The sequence below is a fragment of the Canis lupus genome, chromosome X, assembly GCF_003254725.2.
Source record: "Canis lupus dingo isolate Sandy chromosome X, ASM325472v2, whole genome shotgun sequence".
NCBI classification, from domain to species: domain Eukaryota; kingdom Metazoa; phylum Chordata; class Mammalia; order Carnivora; family Canidae; genus Canis; species Canis lupus.
The window spans coordinates 38,243,527-38,266,654 of record NC_064281.1 but is presented as its reverse complement, the minus strand read 5'-3'; the positions used below and the strand labels follow the sequence as shown (position 1 = coordinate 38,266,654).

General features: G+C 41.2%; 1 protein-coding gene across 2 annotated transcripts in view; it reads left to right on the top strand.

Annotated features, from left to right (window-relative positions):
* EFHC2 (EF-hand domain containing 2) overlaps positions 1-23,128 on the top strand; it is a 195,008-nt gene that overhangs the window by 74,828 nt on the left and 97,052 nt on the right. For both annotated transcript variants that reach the window (XM_025468792.3, XM_025468796.3), the window contains 4 exons: positions 10,133-10,356; positions 14,628-14,879; positions 17,807-17,920; positions 18,289-18,427. In XM_025468792.3, coding sequence (XP_025324577.1) covers positions 10,133-10,356; positions 14,628-14,879; positions 17,807-17,920; positions 18,289-18,427 — 729 coding nt within the window. The remainder of the gene's footprint in view (positions 1-10,132; positions 10,357-14,627; positions 14,880-17,806; positions 17,921-18,288; positions 18,428-23,128) is intronic.

Sequence of the window (23,128 nt, the reverse complement as noted above, 5' to 3'; positions counted from 1 at the left end):
TTGTTCTCCATTCTGCTGGCAAAACATAGCCTGAATCTATGTCTCTCTATGCCCTTTGCTACCATCCTAACCCACGCTACCTTCATTTCTTTTTTTTTTCCTAAAGATTTTATTTATTTATTTGAGAAAGGGCCCATATGAGAGAGAATGGAAGAGCAAGAGAGCACGGGTGAGGGGAGGGGCAGGGAGAGAGGGAGAAGCAGACTCCCCACTGCGCAGGAAGCGTGACATAGGGCTCAATCCCAGGACCCTGGGATCATGACCTGAGCCAAAGGAAGACTTAACTGACTGAGCAACCCAGGCACCCCTAAGCTACCTTCATTTCTTGACTAGAGGAATGGAATAACTGCCTGATAGGTCTCTCGCTATCCATTTCTGCTCCTCCTACAACCTCTTCTCTACACAGCAGCCAGAGTATTGTGTGGGGTATTAGCTCGGATGCAGTGGTGGCCTCCAAGAAGCATGCTTGCAGGCTTTCCCAGAGGCCACAGAACAAAGCCTCATGGACCAAATTAAAATGCATCAATCACATGATGCGTTAAAACAATTCAAACTACACAATGAGAAGCAAGGGGAAAGACATGGGTAAGTTCACAGACATAGGACAATGTACAAGTGGGTAGAAGGATGACTCTGCCTAAATCCTAGGGTAGGCAATGGTCCTGTCTGTCTTTGCTGTGTCAGCCTTTCTGGCTGATAGTGTGATTTGGAGACCAGGGTTGAAGTTAAAGCGAGGGGGACCACAGACAGAGGGGACCTTGGGCTAATGTCACATGCTCTGTTGGAGAGACAAGGGGATAAGTGGGCCTGGCCACAGCTGTAGTTCACCAATAAGCCTGCTTGAATAGTCCTGGGTTTTGTTTCTTGGGGAAAGGACACATGGGGCCGGAATTGATGTCACCAATGAATGAGTGGCTGAATTAAGGCCTCATGAATATTGAGTACTCATGAATATTTACTGCCTCTTGTATATTTAGTGCATCATGAATATTTAGAGCCCAGGTGCCTCATATATATTTACTACATATGGAAAATTAATTATCCCCTGGTCTTTCTGTCCCCTTCTTTCTGTGTTTGACATACACGTGCTGTATTTACTATCTACTTATTGTTGTTTAACACATCTTACGATTTTCTGCCTGTGTTGAATAAACTGTTTTCCTTATTAACTCCTTATCTGGGCCCAATGCCTCCATGTTGTTATACAATAGTGGGTTCTATGGGGAGAAGCAGGAATTTCAGGAGACCATGGGCCTCTGAGTATAAAGTTATGATGAGGCAGTATGCAGAAGACTTTCTTCAATGCTCATGAGATTGAGGTTATTTTAGCACATAGCTCCATTGTGTTTGGATGGTGAATTTGGGGCCAGTCAACATTGCCAAGAATTGTCTGTTGAATATCTAGTCTGTGCCAGGCACTGTGCTGGGTTTTGGGAGAATAGACAAAAGTAAGAAGACCTCCATCTCACAGAGCTTATAGCAAGCAGGTTGGAGATGAAAGGGAGGGAGCAAGGTGACAAGTTCAAGAATTTTGCAGTTGAAACAAACCAGTTAGAACAAACCGGGATAATGAGGGTAGGAATTGAAAACAGAGGAAAGACTACAGAGACATTTTATTGGCAGACTTGATAGGCCTTGACCAACAATTAAATACAGAGAGTGAGGAACGGGAATATCTGGTGATAAAGAAGTATCTACTCTATCATTATCTCATTTACTCCCCCCACCCCCAACAAGCATCTAAAGTAGGTCATTGTCACTTTTTACGTAAAACAAACAAACAGGCTTCAAGAGGTAATTTTCTTCATCTAAATCTTAACTAATTGCCTTGAAGCTCACTCTGGTTGAAAAGACAGTGATCTGTCAGTAAAACCCAGAAGCATGGAGCAAGGAGCAACACTGGGGTTGAAGTTGGGGTATGTTTGTTTGGACACATGAGGCCTTTGAAAGTGGGTTAGGGCGTCTGTATGGTGATGCCCACCAGGCAGGTAGACTCTTGGGGTGTGTTTTCAGGAAGAAAGTCAGGACTGGAGATGTGGACTGGGAATCAAAGGTACTTAGATCATGAACGGAATCAGGCTTATTCTCCCAGGTTGGAAGAGAGGCACTGCTGAGGTGGTGGAAAAAGGAAGAAGATTGGATTTAATGTCTGTACTTGGTTTTTTCTAGTGGAGGGGAGAAAGTGAGAATTGACGGGGGGGTGTGTGTGTGGAGGAGATGATATGAGCCGTCCTCATTATTCTTTGTGCTCTGACATACTCTCCGCTCCTGGGCCTTTTTATTTGGATGGAATTATGACACTTTGTAAAAGGTCGAGAAGTCTTCAGACTCTTTAGGGTCATTTTTTTTTTAATAAGATTTATTTATTTGAGAGAGTGCGAGTGAGTGTGTAGGGGGCGGGGCAAAGGGAGAGAGAGAGAGAATGTCTCAAGGGGATTCGGTGCTGAGCTCAGAGCCCTACAGGGGGCCTCAGTCTCCCGTCTTTAGGATCATTTTAAAGATCTATAAGGCAGTTTTTAAAGATTGAGAGTAATGTATTGGAAAATGTTTGAAGAATTACTTCTGAACAGAAAGAAAATTCACAACTTTTGAATTCTATGAACATCTGTTTTACTTAAGTGTGTTTAATTATGTAAGCAACAGTATTGCCTTAGCAAAACATATTTTCTCATAAATACTTTTATATTAATAAACATTTATCATACTTATATTTACTTAAATGCTTTACTCTCATATTCCCTAACTAAGCTTTTTGCTTATTTTTTGATTACCTTCCTCACATGACACCCAATTTACACAAATGAGAGACTGGGGGTCGTGGGACATCCTGAACATTTAACAGTGACTTGAATTGTTTTTATTATTATTTTTAATTGAAAGCTTATATTGCTGCAGCTTACTGCCCCCCATCTAGTGAGTCTTTAGTTCTGTTAAACCATCCAAGAAGAAAAAGGAAATGCAACCTCTATGAAGCTCTTGGAAAGGCTTTTATAAGACTTTTCAATTCTCTCAGCCTCTTGATTTCAAACCTCACATCGGCAGATTCCACAGGCAAACTGAAGTTAGTCATAATAATTTATTTGAAAATAATTTTTAGGTGAATAGGGGGAAATGTTAAGTCATAAAGACTCGGCATGGGGTGGGGAAACACAGCTCTGAGTAAAAGACAACTTTAAAGTCTCTTGAAAGTTTCAGAATTTCTGATTGGCTCTCTGATCAGTTCAAGGGATATATTCAACACAGTCATCTCCCTGTGAAACAAGACCGAATTTGTCAGCAGAGCTACCTGGCAGGCCATAGCAAGAAGTGCGGAAAGCAAACCCAAATAACCACTCTATCATCAAGCTTTGTTTATTTAGCAAGAAACTGGTCTTTCTTGAAATATTTAATATGATAATTCTTGTTAAGGAAGGTCTGTTTGGATAGAGGATACTTTAGAAAATCCCTTAAACACCTTCTTCAGGCTTTCCTAAATGAAATGATTGGGGGAAAAAGAACAAACAAGCTTAATGAGCCAGTGGCTCAGACTTCAGTGGGACAGGGTAGTTAGTGTTTATTTCAGTTGTGTCTTGAGACTTAAGCCTGGGACTGCTGCTTATGTACCTGTGGGCCTCGGGAAGGGGTTAGGTTATATTTAGGTGATGCACACGGATAATGTTCCTGTCGCTTCCATAGGGTTTCTCTATTTTCCAAGTGAAATGGGAAGTCAGATACATTTGTTCTTTTGTGGAGCTGACTATTCAGAAATTAGCACATCTGGAGGAAGGAGCCTCCTTTTTAGTTGCCTCTCCTGTCATGTGATTTCTTTTTTTTAGGGGTACGGGGAGGAGTTTGGAATAAGCCAGAAACAAAAGAGGCATGATGCCAAAATAGGCATTCAGTTACATGCAGCTTCTAATCAGAACAACGTATTTTTAATGTTGACGAGTCCTTGCTGGCAGAGAGATCTATGTACGTTATAAGTCAAGTCACTGTTGCACTTCAAGCCTTGCTTTTCTTTCTTGCCATAACATCACTCTCTTTTTGGTTAGATGTGTCATATATATATAGAATTTGTTGTTTTGTTGGAATGTAGTTAAAACAGCATTACACCAAGCCAAGAATGTCAGAGGTTAATCCCAGTAGTTTTACTTCCAATTGTCTAACAAAATCACTATTAAATACTACCAAGTCCACACTAATCTATGCTAAAGAAAGGCTAATGGTTAGAAGCCTGTCATAAATTTCTGGTGAGGTGTCTATACCAGTTGTTGTCAGTTGAGAGCAGTCATCAGAACCTCCTGGCCCACTGCAAGAATTTCTGGTTCTATAGGCCTGGAGTCAAAAACTGGCTTCCACTTAGTTCTTGGTTCAGAACACTTATTTCCACTAGTGACTTGTTGGGGCTTTCAACATCATACTTTTTAAAATATGTTTTTAATACTCTAAGATAATCGATTCAAGCACAGGTAATTACCACATGTGACATTCATATGTCATTCATTCAAATTGGACATATACTACATCTAAGTACTGCATCCTGTAAAGTGGAGGCATGGTGGTAAGGTTCCCAGATAAATACAAGATGCTTAGCTAGATTTGATTTTCAGATAAGCAGTGAGGCTTTTAGTATGTCCCCAAATATTTCATGGGCCATACTTATACTAAAATTATTCACTGTTAATCTAGAATGCAGACTTAGCTAGGTATCCTGTATTTCAATGTACTAAACCTGGTAGCCCCAGAGGGTGGACCCTGGCAAAGGGATTGTCATTGAATGGAGCAGAGTAGAATATAAGAGTGGAGGTAAATCAGTGGCCTGTGAAGACAGGTGTTTGGGTGCATGGTGGCTACTCAATAAATATTTGCTGAAGAAAGAAAGGAGAGAAGGGAGGAAAGAAAAAAGGAAAGGAAAAGTGGTAGACAGTGTCTGTAACATAAAGTAGGCATCAAGGTACTTTGAGGGATGAGAAGGAGAAATGCCAGTATCTAGACAAGAGAAGAAGTCATTGGAGTGGTACCTCAGAATTTCCTCCAGATAAAGATGGAAGAGGAAGGCATATTAGCCAAAAGGAACAGCATGAGAGAAAAGGGTGGGAAAGTGGGGGGAGAGGGTGTGCAGAGTTGGGAGATATTTGGGAGCAGATCCTAGGGTGTGTAAGGAAAATAAGGCAAGAAGGCAATAATGCAAGAGGATGTTAGAGTGCCTAACATGCTAGCATTTGAGGCTCATCCAGTGGCTAGGGGGAGGACACACACAGTATTAGTCTTTCTTTTCCTTTTAAAGATTTTATTTATTTATTCATGAGAGATACAGAAAGAGAGGCAGAGACACAGGCAGAAGGAGAAACAGGATCCCCACAGGGAGCCTATTGTGGGACTTGATCCCAGGACCCCAGGATCATACCCTGAGCTGAAGGCCGATGCTCAACCCTTGAGCCACCCAGGAGGCATCCCAGGATTATTCTTACTATGATCAGAGGTGTAAGATTTTAAATTTTGTATTTTTTTAAAGATTTTATTTATTCATGAGAGACACAGAGGGAGAGAGAGAGGCAGAGACACAGGCAGAGGGAGAAGCAGGCTCCATGCAGGTAGCCTGACCTGGGACTCGATCCCAGGTCTCCAGGATCACACCCTGGGCTGAAGGCAGTGCTAAACTGCTGAGCCACCGGGGCTGCCCTTGTATTCTTTTGCTACAAAATAGATGTCAGGCTATCTGTATGAAAAGTTATTCTGGGCAGCCCCGGTGGCTCAGCGGTTTAGCGCCGCCTTCAGCCTAGGGCCTGATCCTGGAGACCCCGGATTGAGTCCCACGTCGGGTTCCCTGTATGGAGCCTGCTTCTCCCTCTGCCTGTGTCTGTGCCTGCCCCCCTCTCTCTCTCTCTCTCTCTCTCTCTCTCTCTCACTGTCTCTCATGAATAAATAAATAAAATCTTTAAAGTTATTCTTATGAAGCCAAACCTCCAAAGAGGACCTTTTATAAAAATGAAGATGAAAGTCATTTTATTTTTATTTTATTATTTTTTAAGATTTTGTTTATTCATGAGAGACACAGAGAGAGGCAGAGACACAGGCAGGTGGAGAAGCAGCCTCCAAGCGGGGAGCCCAATGTGGGACTCAATCCCAGGACTTCAGGATCATGCCTTGAGCCAAAGGCAGGCGCTAAATAGCTGAGCCATCCAGGCGTCCCTGGAATAGTCAGTTCAGCAAAGGAATAGTTGTAAACATGAGAAAAAAGGGACACCATAATGGCTCAGCAGTTTAGTGCCTGCCTTCTGCTCAGGGTGTGAGACAGGGATGCGGGATCGAGTCCTGCTCAGGCTCCCCGCAGAGCCTGCTTCTTTTGCCTATATCTCTGCCTCTCTCTCTCTCTCTCTCTGTGTCTCTCATGAATAAATAAATAAATCTTTAAAAAAACAGGAGAAAAAAATACTCTATCATGTCTGATCACAGTGAAAGGTCTTAATTTTTTGGGGTTCTAACATAGTAGTCACGGTAACAAGTGGCAATTCCAATTGAATGTTTATTCACCTAACAAATACCTATCTCTAGACTCGATGTATCCTAGGTCTGCAGTGTTACTAAAATGAATGAAACATACTGAAAACTAAGATAGAGGTAAGAGGTTGGAGTCTTACTTCTGGAAGGTGAATTTCTAAAAACCAAATTGAGTGGTATGAGCAAAGATCTAAGGTAAGTCCCAAATGAATGAACTGCAAATGCATTAAACATAAATGGATATATCATCATTTTGATTTAAACCACAGGGACATGCTAGAAAGTTAAAGCTTGCAGAGTATAATCAGATAGCAGGGCCTTTAAAAAGAGAGAGCTATAAAATATGAAGATCAGGAGGAGCTTAAAAGCAGGCACCCAATGCCTGGACATCTGCCCAAATTGTCTTTATGGGGCAGTCAAGAAGGCAGACGTTTAAAAATTTAAAGGGCAGATACGGTACTTTCGTTCTTGTTTTTCCATTTTATAGCATTATTTTTATTTATATACTTTGATGATCTCAGGTGCTCCACAGTGTGTGCCAAAGACATGACATCCTGCCCCTTTCTTTGATACTCCAGAACAAATTCTTGCAGGTGGAGTTTCTGCCATTTATCCTGGAGGACTTAAGAATACGAAAATATCAATAAATAGAACTTTTCAACCCCCCAAAGGACACAGTTGAGAGATGCCACGAATACATTATTGAAAGCTCTTGGACAACTGTCCATTCCCAAAGGCCCATGTTAGTTTTCTGATTAATGTGGAGTTGTGACGTTGGATTTCTTGTTATTAAAAATGTTCATGTTTAGCATTAGGCCTGTCTTCTCTTCTCAACCCATGAAAGGTGATGGCGCTTCTGTGTTACCACAAATTGCTTCTCTGGGCTCTTTGAAGAACCATCTACAAGAGAAGTGTGGGATCACAGATAAGGAAGTGTGAGAGTCTGGGATATGCAGGCCCCTGAGGGGAAGAGTGCAGGGAATGAAGTGACCTTGGCCCTGGAGGGGGCATTGCTGCAGCAGGCAAGTGGGTTATCTCCAGAAAATTGCCTTTAGAGGACAGTGAGACTGTTCTTTTGGAAGAGTAGCTCCATCTTCTCTCTCTCTTCTCCCTGTTTCTATCCGGTTTGGTCTATAATACTCCCTCCGCTCCTTCACTTAAGTAATTTATGGCTGGAGTTCAGTGAGATATAGTTTTGTGCAAACTGCAGAAAGTACTGGTATTTATTTGTTTATTAAGAGTTTACTTTTAAGTAATCTTTACATCCAACATGGGGCTCAAACTCACGACCCCGAGATCAAGAGTCACATGCTCTTCTGACTGAGCCAGCCAGGTGCCCCAGAAAGTGCTGATATTTACTTAGAGCTTCAAAATTCAGATCCAAGATCTGCCATTTGTCAGAGCGTGACCTTGGGCACATCACTTGACCACACTGAACCTTGCTTTTCTCATCCATAAACAGAATATTTATATTTCGTGCATTATCTACCTCACGGGATTAGTGAAGATTAAATGAGAAAATGTATATGAAAGTGTATCCTAGTGTTCTGATGATGATTCTGATTATTATTATTTGAAAGCTCTGTAGGTGGGCCGATTCTTTCCACCTAGAAAAATAGAAGAGTCTTATTCAAAGTCTTGCTAAACAGAAATCAGCACTAACTTGCTTATTTGAATTTTTATAATGAAGTACAAATGCAAGATAGATGGAATTTCTGGACAAGCTCCTGGCTGTTGAATAAATTTTATATTTATATATCTTAAAAACTGTCACAATATAAGTATTTTTAAAGAGATATATAATAGTTTCTGAAAATACCTGAAATGCCCATGCTTTTATAGATGTTTAAGTATGCAATTTGTTCTAAATGTCTAATCTTGAATGATTAAATAATTTGCATACTGTTTTCAGTGGCATGAATTAAAGGCTAATTGAAGTATAATTTTTTTGCAGTAAAATTATATCATCTTTTATGTAGTACATTTAAAAATATTCTAGGCCAGTTCTAATTTTATAGTTTTATTATTTTAATTTAATGTACCAAGTAATTAAAAATTGCTACGAAGAAAAGAAGATGAAAATGATTTTAGTTCATTTCCCCTTAACAGAGTGAAAAGATGATTAGGAGAAAAATGGAACAGAGCTCAACATAGTTCCTGGCACATGAAGATATTCATTAAATGCTTCATAATGAATAGGAATGGAGAATTTCTCAGTGTTTCTAGAGTTCAGAAAAAGGTGCCGTTCTCAGTGTTATATAAAATATGAAGAAGATTGCTTGACATCTTTATACTAAAATACTTCCATACAGAGGTCACACAAGCCACTTTGACTTGAACCATTAGTTCAGTTTGCCCTGCTCACCTTTTCTCTTTCTTTTCCCTTTACTCTCAGAGTAGATTCTCAGCCCAAAGTCAGTCACAGATGTTGAGAGACCCTTCTCTATGAGTACCTTGCATTGAGAGATCTTGTAAGCAGAGGCACCAACTGCTCTTTGTTCTTGGCTGTTTCTTCAAGGAAGACAAAGATGGTCTCTCCCTCTGGAGCAAAGTGCAGGTTTGCTCATAGCCTTGGAAGATAGAGTTGGTGTCTCCTTCCAGAACAAAGGAAGGACATGCTTACGATCTAGTCTAAGAAAGCTAATGCCTCCCTGTGAGACAAAAAAAGCAGGCATGCTTATTGTCCATTATAAAAGATTTGGGTTCCCTAAACTGAGGGTTCATCTCCTGTAATATAATCCACCACATGGGCAGGATTTACGTGGACCTTGTGAGCTTGCAAGTAGGATAAAATCTCAAACCCTAAACAATTCTTGACAACAGGTTTCAGCAGTATTTGGGAAAGTCGACAGGTATGGTATGGTGTAGTTGGTATACTCATCTAGGAAGTGAACACTCTTACCGCCAGTGGCCGACCCCATTTTGGGTATACTCAGGGGACCCGGGCTCATTCTCAAGAGGAGATGTGTATGGGCATCATAGGGTCAGAGGTAAAAGATGGAATGAGATCCAGAACCTTTGGCCCAGAACACTGTCTAAGATGATGAAGCCTCTAATAAGCATTGCTTTGTAGAGGTGATTGGGTGGAGGGAGAAATGTTTGGTAGAGGAAAGAAGATTCCATGAAGTTTCAGAGTAGCATGAAGTCATTCATGCTTATGGAAGCTATAAATCGTGGTGTTGACACCTGCCATATTGAAGCTTATTAGCTAATTTTTTTTGAGCCAAGAATATGCATTTTTGTGAGAACTTTGCTTTGACATCTTACTGCCTTGTTACTTGTGCTCACTTTGAGTGCTAGTGGGTGACAGTGAGCATGCTTGTTCTGGAAACAGACATGATGGTAGTGTCTGGCACATTAGGTCACTGTGTGTTTGTGCCCTTCTTCGCTCCCTAATCTTTATAGTTTATTAAAATATTTCCCTAGTGCCACTTAGGCAACATTAATAACATACAAGGCTGGTCAATAACTGTGGATCTCAGAAGTCTCCGCTCCCTTGGGTACCCTCAGAATTGAACACATGAATGCTGCCTCCGAGAACCTGTCCTTTGCCCACTGCCCTGTTGTGGGAAAGCATTTAGGGTTGTTATAGAGATGTGCTCTGACGTTGTTAGCCACCGGTGAAACAGCTGTATTTTGTTCCATACCATAGGGACTTCTATCCGGCGTCAGCGGATTTCTCTCCCACCTCCTGATGAAGATCAGTTTTATACTGTGCATCATTTTAATATCAACATAGACATTATCTTTTATGGCCGGACATTCAAGATTTATGACTGTGATACATTCACAAAAAACTTTTTGAAGAAAATTGGAGTCAAATTAAACCCCCCAGGACAGTGTCCAGAAGATCCTTACATGAAGATACGAAGAGAGGTAAGAAGTTATATCCATGAGTTCTTGTGTTCAGAATGAGAATCCATAAAGGAGGGTCAATAAAGGGTATCTATACTCCTGATGCAGATATGAAAGAACTTTTGGGGTCCTAGTCACTGGAGTGGTCCTGTTCTCCTTTGGGCTAGAGGGAACTCTGGGTGTTGACATCAGGGCAGGAAAGTCTCACTTGCTGCCCCCGCCCCCACTTCTTCCCTTGGAGAGTGTACCTTCCAGACAGTAGGGAGTCTGCAGTGAGCTACTTACATGGGACAAGTTCTAAAAGTCACAATTGGCTTTGTGGTCTCTAACAGTATGAGTTAGGTCCACTCTTACTTGGTCTCTTTTCTCATTTTGGTTGTCTAACTCTGGGACAATTTTTGCTTTTGTACTACTGATTTATTGTACCATGCCTTGGGGGGTATACCTTTTTCCTTCTTCCTCAGAACTCCCAGCTGTAGCTATGATGGCATCAGATGTAGAGATGTTCTAGGGGAGTGGAAAAGGACCATGAGTCTGATGTACCCCATTATAAAAGGGTGTTTGTCTTCTAAGTCTGACCCTAGTTAGTATAGGGAAACAAGAACCGGTGTTAGTAGTAGTATTGTTGTTTTTCTAAAGATGTCTTTTTTTTTTTTAAAGGATCTGTTGGTCCCAATTTTATACTTTTTATGGAAGAATCTGAACGCACAGAAGGGCAAGTGTCCTATGGAAGGTCACATACCTAGCCAGTCTTCTTACTGGGATTTCAACTTAAATCTTATACTTCTTACCCAGAATTTCATTATTGTTGTTTTCTTTTTTTATTGAAGTATGATTAGACAGTTAAAATACACAGAAATTAAGTGTTCAGTTGGGTGAATTCTTTTTTTTTTTTAAAGATCTTATTTATTTATTCATGAGAGACACAGAGAGAAAGAGAGGCAGAGACACAGGCAGAGGGAGAAGCAGGCTCTATGCAAGGAGCCCAGTGTGGGACTCGATCCTGGGTCTCCAGGATCAGGCCCTGGGCTGAAGGTGGTGCTAAACCGTTGAGCCACCCAGGCTGTCCAGATGGGTGAATTCTAACAAATGCATACACTCATGTAATCCACACTCAAATCAAGTTACAGAATGTGTCTATCTCGCCAGAAACTTCCTCTTGGTTTTTTCCTTTTTTTTTTTTTTTTTAAAGATTTATTTACTTATGATAGACAGAGAGAGAGGCAGAGACACAGGAGGAGGGAGAAGCAGGCTCCATGCCGGGAGCCTGATGTGGGACTTGATCCCGGGACTCCGGGATTGCGCCCTGGGCCAAAGGCAGGCGCTAAACTGCTGAGCCACCCAGGGATCCCCCTTCTTGGTTTTTTCTAATCGCTCTTCCCACCCTGGGATAGATAACCACTGTTCTCATTTCTATTCCTGTACATCAGTTTAGTCTCATTCCTATTGTCTCTAAAAGTTGTAAGTAATTTCCTTGCAGAAAGATAACATGAAATTTAGAATAAAGTTCTCCTTTGATTCTTTTTTTTTTTTCCTTTTTCACATTTTCACCTAAAGTCTAGTTAGCTAATATACAGTGGAATATTGGTTGCAGGAGTAGAATTTAGTGACTCATCACTTACACATAACACCCAGCACTCATCACAAGTGCCGTCCTTAATGCCCAGCACCCATTTAGCTCATCCCCCACCCACCACCCCTCCAGGAATCCTCAGTGTGTCCTCTATCATTAAGAGTCTCTTATGGTGGGTAGCCCGGGTGGCCCAGTGGTTTAGCGCCACCTTCGGCCCAGGGCCTGATCCTGGAGACCTGGGATCGAGTCCCCCATCGGGCTCCCTGCATGGAGCCTGCTTTTCCCTGTGCCTGTGTCGCTCATGAATAAATAAATAAAATCTTAGAAAAAAAAAGAGTCTCTTAAGGTTTGCTTCCCTCTTTCCCTTTTCCCTCTTTCTCAGACCTATGTTCATCTCTTATTTGTCTTTCTCTGACTGACCTATTTTGCTCAGCATAGTACCCTCTAGCTTAATCCATATTGTTGCAAATGGCAAGATTTGATTATTTTTCATGACTGAGTAGTATCCCATTTACTTCTTTATCCATTTATCAGTCAGTGGAAATTTGGGGACCTGGACCCTCTTTTTTTCCATATATATATATTTTATGATTTTATTTATTTATTCATGAGAGACACAGAGAGAGAGAGAGGCAGGCAGAGACAGGCAGATGGAGAAGCAGGCTCCATGCAGGGAGCTCGATGTGGGACTCGATCCCGGGACTCCAGGATCAGGCCCTGGACTGAAGGCAGCACTACACTGCTGAGCCACCTGGGCTGCCCCATATATATATATTTTTAATTGAAGTTCGATTTGCCAACATATAACACCCAGATTCTGTTTTGATATCTTTTTTTAAAGCTAAGTGTAGGGTCATTCATCTGTTCCACCTCCTGACCCCAGTAGAGTTATTCTTTAATGTTGTAAGCATGCAGCCCTCCTGAAAAATATATATTGTTGATCCTGGAATATTTAAGGTGAAGTCCCTGTGGAATTATACCTGTGTATATTGGCATATGAACAGATTTATAGTTTGGGTTTATTTTTATTTTTTCCAAATGCCCTAGATGAAAGAGCCTAGATAAACATAGAGTCTTTACAATGAGAAGAGAGAACCTAAAAGAATGGATCCATATGAATTACCACCTCTTGCATATGGCTGCACTCATTCACTCACAGTTGGTATTATATGATAGCGATTACGGATGATGATGCATTTTATTAAATACAGAGAGCACTGTGCCATTTCATAGGTTTATGAAGAAAAAAAATCTTTTGTGCCAGGAATAGAGAATAAATACCAGGAACAGCCAAGAAATGTTTTAACTAATTTCCTTTCAGGTTGGGAAAATAATTTTTGCATTTAATCCCTCGGGGAGAAAGCTCTTCAATAAATATAGCAATCTGTGGAAAATTAGGAGTTTAATAAGAGGCTTTTATATTGACTTTAATGCATTTACTTCTCCAATGTTTGCTACCTTCAACTATAAAGTTAAAATTAAACAATTTAACTTAAACTGAAAAGAGTCCCAATGGTATATAATCAATAATGCATTCCTTAAAGGCCTTAGAATGCCAAAGAAATATTTTTCAGTTGATGAAAGTAGAGGTGCCATAATTTCATTTAAATATCCAGGATGTAGAAGAAGGGTAAGAGCCCCTGGAAGGCCACGATGTCTCCCCCAATCTTGCAGTTAGTCTGTACCCAGACTGCCCTGGACAGATAGAGGATTCTGAGAATTGACAGATACGATTACATAAGCTGACAGGGGACTCCTTCCTTGCCAATGAGCACTTATATAATGATCCCGTTTGGCTACAGCAGATAGAATGAGGGCAGTTTTGCTCCCAAGACAGGGCCGAGAACATGCAAATAGAGTCACACCAAGAAGATCATAGAAGTAGTGGTACCTAGGCTGGGCGACAGAACCCACGCAGCGGTTCTGGGTGGCTTGGGAAATTCTCCATTTGCTCTGCTCCTGTCCTTCCTGATCCTTGATCTATAAAGCTTTGGAGTAAAATAAAACTGTGATTGTGTTTCTTCCCTTTTACTTTTACAAAAATCTTTGGATGAATAAGAAGGATATACAGATAGGAATTCTCAGCAAAAAGATGAGCAGGTTTTTTTGGGGGGGAGGGGGTTGAGATATAATTAACATAGACTCAGATGGATAAGTCTTAAGCATTAGATCAACAAGTTTTGGAAAATGTATGCAATTTAGTAAGTGACAAATCAAGATACGGAATATTTCCATCACCCCAGAAAGTTCCCTTCTCCCCCTTTCCGGTCAATCCCAGAGGCAATTACCATTCTAATTTCTGTCACCACACATGAGTTTTGTGTGTTCCTAAGAATTTTAAGTCTTGGAGAAAAACCAGTTTTCAAAGGCGTCATAGAAGTGTATTTTAGTGTATTAAAACACTGCTTAATATATTTTTTATATAAATTTATTTTTTATTGGTGTTCAATTTGCCAACATATAGAATAACACCCAGTGCTCATCCCATCAATGTCCCCCTCAACACTGCTTAATATTAAAAGCTTCCTACTACTTGACTGTAATTTTAAGGTGACAGCTGGCTGTAGATGTATATATATCTATGTCATTAGTCAGTTGACCTTTAAAAAAATATCACAGAATAGTCAGTGGGAAAGGTATCTTTACGTTCTTTGATTGCTTGCATCCCAGAAGTGATCATGCACAACTGCTGTTCTTGACTTTTTTTTTCCCTTTTCAGACTCTAGATTGCATGAAGCCTTTACGCCCCTATGAGTCCTTTGACACCCTGAAGCAGTTCCTTGAGTATGATAGGAAGGTTTTACGTTTCTTCTGCCTATGGGACGACTCAGCTACCCTGTTTGGGGACCGAAGGGAGCTCATTCTGCATTACTTTCTGTCTGATGATACCATTGAAGTCAAAGAAGTGATGCCACATAACTCAGGCCGGGATGCTATGTCATTATTCCTCCAGAGGAGAAAGCTACCCAAGGTGAGCAGCAGACCCAGAACCCCTTCCCGAGTTTACCTGTGGGCTGAGAGACTCTCGCCACTCACTGTCCAGAATGTTATGGGTTATGACTATGTCATGACTATGTGTCACTTATCATATATGAGTACAGGTGTTTAAGAAACCTTCATTTTGTGCTATTAATACACATCTATGAAAGTACCATAGAGGATATGACAAATCAGGGTTGGAATATTCTGGGTTTAATCAAGGCAAGTAAAGGAAAAAAGTGAAATGCAAGAGAAAGTGCATATTCATCGAGTTCATAATCAGTCTTCTGAAAGTAAAAGATTCTCTAGTTAATTGTTTGTGGGGCACCTGGGTGGTGCAGTCAGTTGAGTGACTCTTGGTTTCAGCTCAGGTCATGATCTTGGGGTCCTGAGATCAAACCCCATGTCAGGATCTGTGCTCAGCGCAGTCTGCTTGAGATCCCACTGCCCCTGCCTCCATAAATACATAAATAAATCTTAAAAAAAAAAAACTGCTAATGCTCTTGAGTAGTGCCCTGGCCTCTGGCCTCTGGCCTCTAAAACCTACTGAGGAGATAGCAGTGGTTTTGGTCTGGGTTGTGAATGTACAAACACACATAGGCACACATGCACACACGCACCCCTGTAAGTGTATGTACAGGAATGACTCTTAGGAGAGTAGCCACCAGTCATTAACTAGTCACTGGCTTGCGTCAATGACAGCTTTTACATTTTTCTTACTATTAAAAGACAGTTGTGAGACTGATTTCTACATGTTTATGGCCATTTGAGAGCTAAGTAACTTGAGTGCAGCAGAAACAGCACAGAGACTAGAGGACCTGGGTTGGAATTATGGGTCTGCCACTTAAAAGCTGTGTGACCTTCAGCAAATCACATAACTTCTCTGAGTGTATTTCCCTATCTTTAAAATGCTGTTAACAGAGTATCTCTCTGGAAGTAACTGCAAAAGCTAAATGGGATAATATAGTAAAAAACAAACAAACAAACAAAAAAAAAACAAAAAAAACCCCACTAAGAACCTATGAACACTTAAAGGACACATAAAAACAAAGGTCTTTTCACAGCTCTGTGTTACATTTCACTTGTTATTTGGATAACATTTTTTAACATTCTTCTTTCTGCTACTGAGGAGGTTACCATAACACTCATTTCTGATTCAAACGACTGATGGTTACTTGGTCCTCACAGAAGCTCTCCCAGATTCTCTGAGCCCACCACCAGAAATCTTACTGTGCTGCCTGGGCTGAGGGGAGGAGGCAGGATTTGTCCCAGAGGGGGTTCTGAAGTATGCACAGCAGGTGGCCAGGAGGGGAAGCCTGTTTTTAGAATGGCTTTGACCGATACGCTAATTATAAAATAATAATGATGCACCTGACATTTGCAGTGTGTCTTGGTATCAGTTGCCTCATTTATTCATTCTTTCAGCAAATATTTATCAAGTGTCAACTGTGTGCCAGCTCTGGGGTTAGAGTAAAAAGGAAAATGGATTAAGTCCGCTTCATGGAATACATTCTCAGGGGGGAGAGGAAAAATAGCAGTAGGTATTCCCTTGACACTCAAACATACTTTGAGAAAACAAGGAATCAGGACTATTATTGCAGCTAGCTGACAAAAGTGAAGTTCTCAGAAGGTAAATATCAGGCTCCAAGTCCTGTAGCCAGTAAGTGGCAAAGACAGAATTTGCTCCAAGTGTACTGTTTTTCTGTTACATGGCTTACTTATACCCCACACTTCATGAATTCACACATTTGAACTGGCATTTTATGTCACACGTATCAGGGATGATTCAGATTTCTCATCTGTATGTGATAAACTGATCACTATTGACTCACACAAGTCAGTTAGGATATTTCCTGCAGCTCATGCAACTGCTAGGACCACCTCTAGTGCCCAGAACTGAGGAGTATCCTGGATTGCTCTGGGCCACGGTTTCTGGTAGAGGCTGCCTGCACTTTTTTTTCCCCTGCCCCACTGAGTAACTTCTGTTGGCCCACTAGTGCTTCCTTGAGCTCAGGATTGGGCAGGATGCTAAACTGAGTAAAGAAGGCAAGGCATGGTTTCCTCCTCGGGTCATTTCGTAGTTCAGGGAAGAGAAAAGATGTCTGCTTATATGAGGCATTTAGAGAACCACCAGGAGTGGTTTAACCGTGTGGTAGGTGCTGTGCAGGTGCGGACTGGGGACAGGCCAGGAGGATGGGAAGGGTCACAGGAACGATGGGCCTTTATCACAGCCTCGAAGGATGATTGTGGAAGTATAGGGAGAGGGAAATGGAGTATGATGGCAGAGAAGAACCCTATTAGGGGCAGGGTAACCAATTCCCTCTACCCTTCTGGGCTCTCGGCTGAGACCACCTCCCACCCCCATAATAAAAAATTAAGAAGTGAAAAACCAACAAATGCTGAATTACATGCATACCTCCTGTATACATGAGAGAGACTCAGGAAAATGGAGTAACTCCCTGAAATGGCCCAAGCTCTACCTCCTTAAATACCATCGCCAGCTAAAGATGAAACAAGCTGCCAGGGGAGGTGGGAAGAAGGGTAGTTATAGGGGGTCACCAAGAAAAGCACAGTAAACAAAAGTAAGGCTGTGATGCAGATTTAGGTTGTCATCTTTTCCACTAATCAGAGGTCTTAGAGATCTCAAGTCTTCTTTCTTTTCGTGGTACACAGAGGGAGACACTCTTATAAATTTAGATTTCCTTTATCCATGTAAATGTCTTTTACAGAAGAGTATTTCAGCTTCTTCCATGTCTGTTGTTTCTTAAAAAAACCCAGCACACCCAAGAGGCCTATTTTGGGGTGGTGTGTTTGCTCCCCTTCACATACAATGCCTATTTCCCACTTGAGCCCCTCACCATGATGGTTTTTGTGATTAGTAGGCCATCTACCAGACCTTGTATGGATTTTGTCTTCCAGTATGGCCCACCTGGAGTCTGTCAGCCAGGCCAGGTAACAGATCGAACAGTTCTTAATATTTATGGTGGCTTGAAAGAGAATCGAGTGGATGGCTACCTGTTGGATAAATACAAGGTGAGGAACCTTCACATTTCGTTGCTGCTTCCAGAGTGACTTTCCTGGAACGTGAAATGTGCCGTGTGAGTCACAGATTGTCTTCTGAGATTAACTGTGAATGAAGTTAACGAATACATAAATGCACACATTGTACTGCTGGCTGTCAACACTAAACATGCTTAAGTGCTTGCTGTTTGCAAGCACTATACGACTAAAAGATTTTCCAAATGTTGACAGCAACTAGTTGTCTTGGTTTGATTTAAAAAGTTCTGTTATAAATGATATAAGTGAGTGGGTTTTTTTTAGCAATTTTTTGGGGGGGAAGGTAATGCCTGGGTCTTTGGAGGGTCTATGATGCCAATACTTTGTTCCTTTGTTTTTATTAGCTAGGAAAATTAGATCAAGAGTTTTACAAAGATAGTGACCTATTCATAGGAGCCACCATCAATGTATGGGGAAGGAAAGTACTTCTTTGTGACTGTGATGAATTTACGAAGACTTATTATAAGACGAAATATGGAATTGGTGAGTGATACATATGTACATTAGAAAATAATATTTAAAATTTAGAATCTTTATTCCCTACTTAAAATTTTGCTTTTGAGTTTTAAATGCTCCTAAGAGCTACCATTTATTGAGCATTTGCTCTCTGTTGGACATTTGTTGTCTTACTCGTTACTAACAACGACCCGAGGCTTATTCATTATTCCCATTTTTGAGATGAAGAAACTGAGGCTTAAGAGGGCTAACTTGTCAAAGATTATGCAGTGAGTAAAGGGTGAGCTGAGATTTGAACTTGTCCGCCTGATGCCAGAGGCTTCTGTTTTCCTTTATAAAAGCCAGCCTCCCACCTTACTGCAATATAGGGTCAGTGTTTTCTGGTTGAGCGACTGAAATGGGAATCTGAATGCTTTTCTTTTCACTGAATTCTTGCTAACTACAATGGATATACTGTGTCTTTGAGTTCTCTGGGGGAATTCTCTTGTGCCAGTTTGCTCTACCTTTTTCTGATGAAGCCCTGCTATGTTTCCAGCTTTTCTCTCTTCTTAGGTATTCTATTCAGATGAGTCCAGTTCAGAATGAAAACAGGTGATTTATTAAAAACCTACCAGGCACAGATTATTGTGGTAGGACTTAGGAGCTACAGAGTCAAAGAGTTTCTTAGGTGGGAAGGAGAACAGAAACCTACAGCACGTTGGATGGTGTTATGGGAATCATAGAAGCAGGGAAGGATCTGATACGAAACCTGAAAAACGAAACCTGAAAAACAAACCCTTCATTTGTGAAACCTGCCAGCCAGCTCTGCCCTCATCCTGGGCCCTGCTCCAGGCACCTGCTGGTGCTAGGCTAAGTACAGGCTGGTGGGACTTGCCAACCTCCCAGGTTGGGATTTGGCTGGGGTGGGAGTGCTGCTTACTCCTGCACTCCTCTCTGAACATTGGAGTGTTCATATGAGCACACTTCCCTGAGGGATGAGATAGAAGCCAGAAGCAACCAAAGCTTCTTAAAAGATAAGGTGCTTTTTCTCTAGAATGAGATGAGCACCTCTTGTGTTTCGGTGTCCCATTAGTATTCCTGGCTTCCTGGGAATCTCTCTCTCTCTTTTTTAAAGATTTTATTTGTTCATTGATTAAGTGAGTGATTGCACAGGGGGAGTGGCAGAGAGAGAGAGGGAGAGAATCTCAAGTAGGCTCCATGTCAGTCGGAGCCCAATGCAAGGCTAGATCCTAAGACCCTGAGATCACGACCTGAGCTGAAACCAAGAGTCAGGTACTTAACCACCTGAGCCACCCAGGCACCCTCCCTCCTGGGAATCTTTACATCACGGGAGAAAGCAGAGCACACACAAAGGATTGGAATAAAGAAGACTTTCAATTTCACTCCCTTTTTTTAAAGATTGTATTTATTCATGAGAGACCCAGAGAGAGGCAGAGACCTAGGCAGAGGGAGAAGCAGGCTTGCCATGGGGAGCCCGAAGTGGGACTCGATCCTAGGACCCTGGGATCATGACCTGAGCCAAAGGCAGATGGTCAGCCACTGAGCCACCCAGGTGACCCTCACTCTTTGGTTCATTAAGGGAAGTTGTTCCATTGCATCTGTATGGCAGATGCGTTAAAATACGTGGGCCTTGTAGGTCCACATTGGTGGTCTCTTATTTTCTAACATTTATCCTCTTTCGTGGACACAGTTGGGAATACTAGTTTTGGGGACTGTGAACAAGAGGCAGCCAGGAATGTGCATGTGGTAGCTATTATAGAGAAGTTGCTAGTGGGCTATATAGGTCTTTGGGAGGGAGAATTTGGTTTTTAATAAATGTCAATACCTGTTCAGAGTAAATAAGTTGTCAGTACAGACTTAAAATTTGAAAAAAAAAAAAAAGAAAAGATAAGGGAACTGAAAGTATGGACTCAAGTCATACTGAAAGATGATCATAACATAAAGGATGGGGCAAAGTTTCCAAAACATCATGTGATCCCTTCAATGGAGAGCCCAACATTTGGTCCATGATTGTCCATCACCTTGATTTTGAGAATATAAAGGTGGCATTTGGGAAAATGAATATGATGATGGTGAGACATGGTACATTGTTAGTCTCTTAACAGGTTTGCAGGGAAGTTGCAGAGGCAGAGTGAATTCAGTGGCATACTCTAAATCTAGCCATCCTCAGCAAATGAATCCGCTTCACATGCCCAAGGGTCCATTTGTGTTGAGCCCTAGTGTTTAATTCCTTTCTGCTACCTTCTTTTGTTCACTCTATAGGATTATGTATTATGTAAAAAAAAAAGTGGTTTGTGCCTTTAAAGCTAATATAACACGAGCATTATGCATTTAAACAGAAAATTATGCAAATGCAAAATTATGATGCATTTTATAGTCACGCTGACTTTTTAGATTTCTCATAACATATGTTAAAATATTCCATTTAACAGACACTATTATTACACAACATTTCTTAAGTAACAACAGTGTACTTAATGTAAGTAATGACTAGAAATTACATCCGTGATGCAGCGGAGGCGGGGGGTGGGTGGGTTGTGAATCCGTGTTCCCTGATAATCTTTACGTTGCCATTTCTGACTTTTTGGTAAGGTTAAATTAATGTACTTAATGTTACTTAGATACAGTTACTTCTGACATTTTAATTTTTATTTAGACTTCATCTGCTTCTATAAATTCATCAGACCAAATTTTATACATCATACTTGGGTACATTGGAGCTCAAACCAGAACAAATTCCTGCTAATAACTGCAGTCCCATTTCCTTCCGTGTCAGTAATTGTGGTCAGTAGAATACCTAGTGTCTCCACTCCGCAGCACCACAGGAAGGAGATGACAGGTGCTAACCACACAACTAGGGACCTCCTAAGGGGAAGCCAGTGGGGAAGATTCATAAATGCAGCCTTCGTGCTTTTTCCAAGAGGTATTGGTACCCTGTTGTAAAACCCAGTTTGTCTCCTAAGAAAGATAAGATTTTTTGTGTGTGTTTAAGGATTCCAAGGAGAAAGCAATTCCATAGACTTCTTGCACAAAACATTCCAATGTGCCTCTCCCCCCTAGGTCACTTGGCCTTCCTGCTGGCCCTGGCTCACCTGCTGGGCTGTAGCATGTCACTCCTTCATTATTTCATGTGGATGAACACGGACTGGCAGATGGAGGCCTGTTGGACTTTCCTGTAGCATAAAGGTTAGAAAAGGCTCCAGGGGCTCCAGCATGTGTTTCTTTCACTGAAGGAATGGGGACGTGAATGTAAAATGTTCTTACCTTAGAACTACTGCCTTGGATTATTATTTCTTTACTATAGGAGAACTTGCTATCATCTATTCTTAGTGGCTGGGAACCAAACTAGTAAAAGACCAGCCATTCTCACTGCTCTTGAATACTTATTAGGCTATACTGACATTAAGGATGAGCAAATTCTTTTAAAAAAAATGATTTTATTTATTTATTCATGAGAGACATAGAGAAGCAGAGACATAGGTAGAGGGAGAAGCAGGCTCCCTGCAGGGGAGCCTGATGTGGGACTCGATCCCAGGACCCCAGGATCAGGACCTGAGCCCAAAGCAGATGGAAGAACAAAATTCTTAAATCATCTTTAATTTTGTGATGTTATTTCTGGCCTCTTGATGAACTCTGAACTCTTGGTGCTGGAAGCAGTGGGACATCCAAGATAAGAGTTTTAATGATCATCTGAGCAAATTAGCTATCTTAGGCTGCAATAATGGAGTAGACTTTGCCTCTCGTTGCACCACATGACCCCAATGGATCTAACATTTTTTCCTCTTTTTCTTCCCTTATGAAGTACAGAGGATTGAGGAATGGATGATCCCTAAGGATGTTCTAGCTAGAGCTCAAAAAGTGTGTGATTCACTAATTATTTGACCCAGAAATGAACATCTGACTCAAATCATTTGACCTGGGTATATTGGGTACAAGCAGAAAGGGGGATAACTTTGATATTAATGAACTTAATGAAGCTTGAGCTTTAGGGTTCTTCCTTTGCAGGAGCCCCAGTCAAAGGCCCTGGATCTGATTTTGTCATAATAATTTGGCATTCTTTGTGTTGAAGATTTCCTCCCAAATTATGTTATAGGCTCTAGACCTCTCCAAGTCCGGGTCCATATCTGGGTTACTAGAATATACAAGATGAACGTTGAGGTGATGGAAGGCTTTCTCCAGCACTGTTTCCAACTGAGATGGCAAATATTAGAAGGGGCATTAAGATTCCTTTTATTTTATTTTTTTTTGTTTTTTTTTTTAAGATTCCTTTTAAAAACCTAGCACCTTTCTGTAAATTTGTTGGAATCTAGTTAATCGTGGATAGACAATGGTATATATGTTTTTGCAAGTCACTGGGAATTAGAGGAATCAAACCATTGGAAAGACAGATGTGTCTCAGGGTTCAGCAGAATGCTGCTGGAGAAGATGTTTGGGAAGATGCTGTGTATAAACACACATAATTTTTCACATAGCCAACAAATGGTTTTTAATACCTGAAGCATGCAGGATGCTGGGATGATGGAAAACCAAAGGCAGGAAACATTCTGGTGCAAGCCTGAAGCCTTGCGAATGTACACAGTTATCCAGATTTCTCTGGATCTTGGGCCAGAGGATCCAAAAAGATGTACGTGGTACAAAAAAGTCAAGCATGATGGAGTGGGACAATTCTCGGCTTTTATACACTAGATGGCACTGTGGGTGCAGAGGAAAACTCTAAATTGGTTCTTT